The 5668-nt window shown below is 34.0% G+C and overlaps 1 protein-coding gene across 1 annotated transcript in view; it reads right to left on the reverse strand.

Moving 5' to 3' along the window:
• Positions 1-5668, reverse strand: part of SCFD1 (sec1 family domain containing 1) — a 93243-nt gene that overhangs the window by 46650 nt on the left and 40925 nt on the right. The window contains exon 12 of the mRNA XM_029952193.1: positions 5455-5536. Within this exon, the coding sequence (XP_029808053.1) occupies positions 5455-5536 (82 nt within the window). The remainder of the gene's footprint in view (positions 1-5454; positions 5537-5668) is intronic.

The following is a 5668-nucleotide window of genomic DNA, read 5'->3' on the forward strand; positions in this document are numbered from 1 at the left end:
TCGGCCGGGAATGACGCGGCCAGACAGATAAGGAGAGACGGGAACCTCTTTATACTCATTTTATATTACTTGTTCTGCTTCACCAGGAGATCATGGTGCTGTGATGCTGGGTATTTTCTAACAGCATGAGAAGGAAGACAAGGAGGGATAATTTTATCCCTACATTTATTGCAGCGTTATTTACAGTAGTGAAGATATAGAAACAACCAAGTATCCATCAATATGGATCATCTTTATGAATGCATAAAGAAGATACCAGTATACTCACACATACGTGTAAATAACAACAAAAAAATCTGTGTTGCATATAAATACACATTTTAAACCTACCTTTTAAGACCTAAAATGTACAACTGCCTGTCTTGTCGTAGGTCCAAGACCTTTTCTTTGAGTACAGAGGTTTCACTAAAATTTTTCTTTCTTGCATAAAGCACACCTGTAACGATCACCTAAGATGTCCAATTTCAGTTTTTTGAAGTGGAACCAAAAAACTCAGACATTTGCAAAGCAAATTTAGTATTTTTCAAAATTTTCTAATCTTTTAATGTTTTTTAACTACTAATTTTATTTTAATGTTTATTTTATTTTTGAGAACAAAGAGAGCAAGAGAGGAAAGGGGCCAAGAGAGAGGAGGACAGAGGATCTGAGGTGGTCTCTGTGCTGACAGCAGACAGCCTGATGCTGGGCTTGAAATCATGAGCCATGAGATCATGACCTGAGCTGAAGTCAGATGCTTAACTGACTGGGCTATCCAGGCGCCCCTTTTTACTACTAATTTAAACAAGGGTTAAATCACTAACTTCAGTAAGTCTTTCAAAGGTGAACAAGTTAGTTTTAAAGAAACAGTCGTCTTTTCCTACTCAAACAACTGACATAAATAGATTGGGATCAAATACAAGTAACTCTTAGGTAAGCAAACAATTCAACTTGTGAGGCGTACTAGTTGCCAGTTGTCAGCACATCATAATATGGGTGGCAGCTGCTATGTTTTATAAAAGGAATAAAGGCTTCAGTCAATTTGGTGTGTTGACTAGTAGAGATCAATTAAGGGAGCTTTTACTTTATTTTTAAAGCTTATCTTCCCTTAGAAAAGATAAAGAAGTTGAGCCCAAAAAAAGTGAGGAGGAGCCTTCTCCCCCAGAGGAGACTCTGTAGTTAGAAGATAGCATTGCTAACAAGGGCTAAGTCTTTTTCAGAGTATAAACCTAAGCCAGTACATGTGTGCTTGACCAGATGAGGTCTGCAGATCTGATTCAGCACCTCTTCACTTTCTCTACAAGAAGCAGGGAAACAGAAATGAGAATTCAGCACCAATGAAGCCTCAATGCATAACAGCTCATTACGAGCTTGTTTTTTGGCAGCTGTTTCGGGATGGCGTGTTCAGATGCTAGGGCTCTTCCTTCAGGTGGGAGCACCGAGGGGAAAGATCATATAATGCCGTTTCTATTTCTCATCTACTATGACTTACACATAGGACTCTCTTCCTTTTCTTAGGTACTTGTTAAAGGGTACTTAATTAAGTTTGACTATGCAGATGGGACGAAAATAACTGAAATAAACTAAAATGTCTATAACTTACTTAAATAATTTAAGTAATCCCAGGAGCAAGCAAGTGGTTTTGTATTAGAAATCAAAGAACTGCTAAAAAAGATATTTAAAATATGGATTACTAAAAACAAAGGAGAATTCAACAATTTACTCTTTTAATCTACTAGACCAAAGCTAACCACCCAACCTTAATAAAATCCTTAGAGTATCAATAAACATAGGTAATAATATTTGCCAAAGTTGTTGTAAACTGGGGTGCTGTTTCTGGCTTTCCACAAAAACAGTGATTGACAGATAATTTCTTTAGAAGTTGTGGCAGTTATTTTCTTCTAATATTCTGCTTCAAAAAATGAAGTGAAATGTAAGAAGCAGCTACTATCTAAACATCCCCAAAGAATATGCAAAACTGCAATGAAGACAAATACCAAAAGAAATGTTCCGAGACCTCTGCATAAAGTTACAATATTCTTGCCAATAGTAATAAAAAATATCTACTGCTTAGGTGAATAAAAGTTTGCAAAAAGGTGAAGCTCAAATAGTCAATAATTTCTAGTGATAAGAGCAAGAGATCATGCAGGAAAATATTAAGTTTATATTAACATTATAGCTAGAGGGAGATGGTATAGCTCAGTGAAAGTACAAACAAACATGCTATTTAGAAGTAAATATTATAAAGTTGGAAATTAATAATTATGGAAAACCTTAAAAAGAAATTTTATAACTAAAAGTAATGAGAAATAATGGGAATAGTAGAATTTATGTGCTAATTTTGACAAGAATGAAGAATACCTTAAAAAAGACAGTCAAAATTACAAAGACTCTTCACAGAAAAATCCCAATTTTTCTATACTAAAAGAATTTTTTACATTAAGATATCCCTTAGAGTATGCAGCTTACTAAATACAACTATAATTCATAGGTAAATATTTAAGGTAAATATGCTCCTTATCAGTGATATTTAAAAATGTTCTGATTAATTGGGATTCTTAGAATGACCCCCAAGGAGGAATAGTGTGTTCTCTAGGGGACATTATTTTCCTTCTGGTAATGAAATGTCCTTTAAAGGACCGTCTATTTAAAAAAAAAAATTTTTTTTTAACATTTTATTTATTTTTGCAAAACATAGAGACAGAGCATGAGCAGGGGAGGCGCAGAGAGAGAAGGAGATACAGAACCTGAAACAGGCTTCAGACTCTGAACTATCAGCACAGAGCCCGATGCGGGGCTTGAACACACGAACTGTAAGATCATGACCTGAGCTGAAGTCAGGTGCTTAACCAACTGAGCCACCCAGGCACCCCAAGGACCGTTTCTTTAAATCAGATCCTGTTAAAAGGGTGTCTTCCCTGAGTTACAGCAAAACAATCATCCCCAAATGTGTAGCTTTTATATAAAATCACTTAATACACAGAAGGACAAATAAGTTTCTTAGCATAAAATGTTCTGCCAATCAGCAGCCCTGGAAGAAACCACTTCTTTTATAAAGAAAGCCAAATTACCAGGTCTTAAAGCAGAATTATGTAGGCCGTGCACAGTGGCATGTTGAAGTACCTCAGACAGATGGCCTCTATTAGCACAAATTGATTTAAAAAAACTCATATAAAATCCTTAGTGTAAAATTATAAACACCATAAAGAATTTACAGTAAATTTTGCCTTAAAGAACACTGTTCTTCACCTAGACAGCTATAAATAGCTGTCTTACAATTCCATGCTTATTTCCAGAACTCACCCATCACTCAGACTCATTTCTCCATTTAAAACATAAATCACATCATGTCACTGATCTCCAATGACTTCCCTTCGCACTTAAATTCCCATTTCTCTTGATCCCATAGTCTATCACTGTTTCCTTCTTACTATAAGCAAATTAATCTTCCTTTATGTCCTTAAACACACTAACTTTGTTCCTTGTCTTAAGGCCTTGCACTTTTTAGTCCTTCTGCCTGGAATGCCTTGCCCTGAAATTTTCACTAACTGGCTCCTTGTGATTCAGGTCTCAACTCAAACATCACCTCATCAGAGGTGATTTCCCTAATCACTTACTCCTAACCACTTAAGGTAGTCTTCTCAGATGTCTCTATCACCTCATATCACCCTGATTTTGTTGTTTTTATATCATCTAAATGACTGAAGTTATCTAGTTTTCTAATTTGGGTGCTTTATTTATTGTTACTATAATGTAAGCTCCAAGAGAACAGAGAACTCTTTTTATTTACCACAGAATTTTCAGGGCCTAGCACAACACACAGTCACTCCATAAACATGACTGAATAAATCAATTACTTTAGCTGAAATTTTCTTAAACCATAGGCTCTAGTCTGTGACCTGGAGTGATTCATATAAATTGGTAGCAGGATAATGTTTATAAAGTTTTATAAATAGGATGAAACTGTACTTTCTATACTATAATAAATAGTTACTTTGGGTTACACAACTAAGTTTGGTAATTTTGCTGGTTTTACAGCTATGAGAACCAAGGTCAGAGAGTAAAATGTAAGAATCAATAAACTTTACTAATGAAAAAAATAAATAAATAAAAAGAAACTAAAGTAAAAGAAATCCACAGAACAGTTTCAATCTTCAAGATCATATAGGACTATTAACAACTATTAAAATTTTTTAGAATTTGATTTTACTTGCCCAGTTACTTGAATGTAGCACCTAGCACACTGCCTGGCACACAGCAAGTACTCAAAAACTACTAGTTTAATGGATCGTAAGATCCTTAGTATATAATTACAGGTTAAAAGATATAAATGAGAAGTTATTTTTTATTTTGATGCAACAAATTTTTGAAACATTTTACATTAGATTCAGTCTTCACCTTATAAGCAAAGCCTTTTCTCTCCTACTGCAGGATATTCTCAATATAACTCTCTGTTTTATTTCCACTGATAATATATATTATCTCCATAGGAGACAATGACCTCAGGCAAACAGATCTGTGCAGCCTTTCCCCGTTTTACATAGACGCTACATATGGAAGGGAAAATATCAGCAAAATAATCTATAAACTGCACAATTACGTTTCTATCCCTATAGGAATATGAAAATCGCCAATACCAATAGTAAGATGTGGAACAAAAAGGAATTATACAGGTTTAAATTTCATGATGAACAACTAACTGTCCATTATCTATCTATATTAGTTCCTTCCTAATCTCTATGACTTAAATCACTAAAAATGAAAAACGTTTTAAGTCCCTTTTCGATAAATTCAAGGTGTCATCAATATCTCTCACAAGCAATAAACATATTTAGCTTTTTTACACTACTTTTTCAAATATATCATATCACATGGAAAGCAGAGGTCAATAATAACCATGTCCTAGTGTATGGTCAATCTGTCACTGAAATTGAGCTCCATGTCCAGAGACTTAGGGACAACAAAATACTGAAGGACTGATATGGGGTAATCATGAACAAAGCAATGAGATAAAGAACTATGATAACATATAGAAGATACAATCTATTTATTTCAAAATCACAGTACAACAGGAGACAATAAGAACCTTTAATGCTGTAAGACTCATCTAAAACTCATCTAAAACTAAGTTAGTGGATATTTTAGATAGTACTATAGTATAAGGGTGTCTAAATCCTACTACTCATGGTTAGACACAGGTCTATTGTTAACAGAGTAAGTGCAAAGACAGTACTAAAGCAATATAGAGACAACATAATAGAAATATCACAGATATAACTTATTTACTAAATGTGTGACCTTGGCAAATCACTAATCTTTCTGGATTCTTAAACTTCCTCATTTGCAAAAACTGAAGGTAATAATGTTGCCTTTGATACAGTAAAGCCTCAGTGAGATAATCAATATGAAATCATCTTAAAAAGTATAAAACTCTACATAAATAGAATACATAAATGTTGGGGGGGAGGTTGAATTTACCTTTATATGTTCTAAAACAGCAGTGGCAACATTTGTATGGAGATCGATAAGTCTTTTTTTTTCAAGGAGTTCTGGCAAAGAACTACAAGTATTAAAAAATTAAAAATTAACCATTAAATTTTCTAAGAAAATGACATAGATCTTAATAAAATACATACCTGGGTGTTTCCTTTGAAGAAACAAATAGTGATAAAATGACAAATTAAACTGATAT

Source organism: Suricata suricatta, chromosome 9, assembly GCF_006229205.1.
Source record: "Suricata suricatta isolate VVHF042 chromosome 9, meerkat_22Aug2017_6uvM2_HiC, whole genome shotgun sequence".
NCBI classification, from domain to species: domain Eukaryota; kingdom Metazoa; phylum Chordata; class Mammalia; order Carnivora; family Herpestidae; genus Suricata; species Suricata suricatta.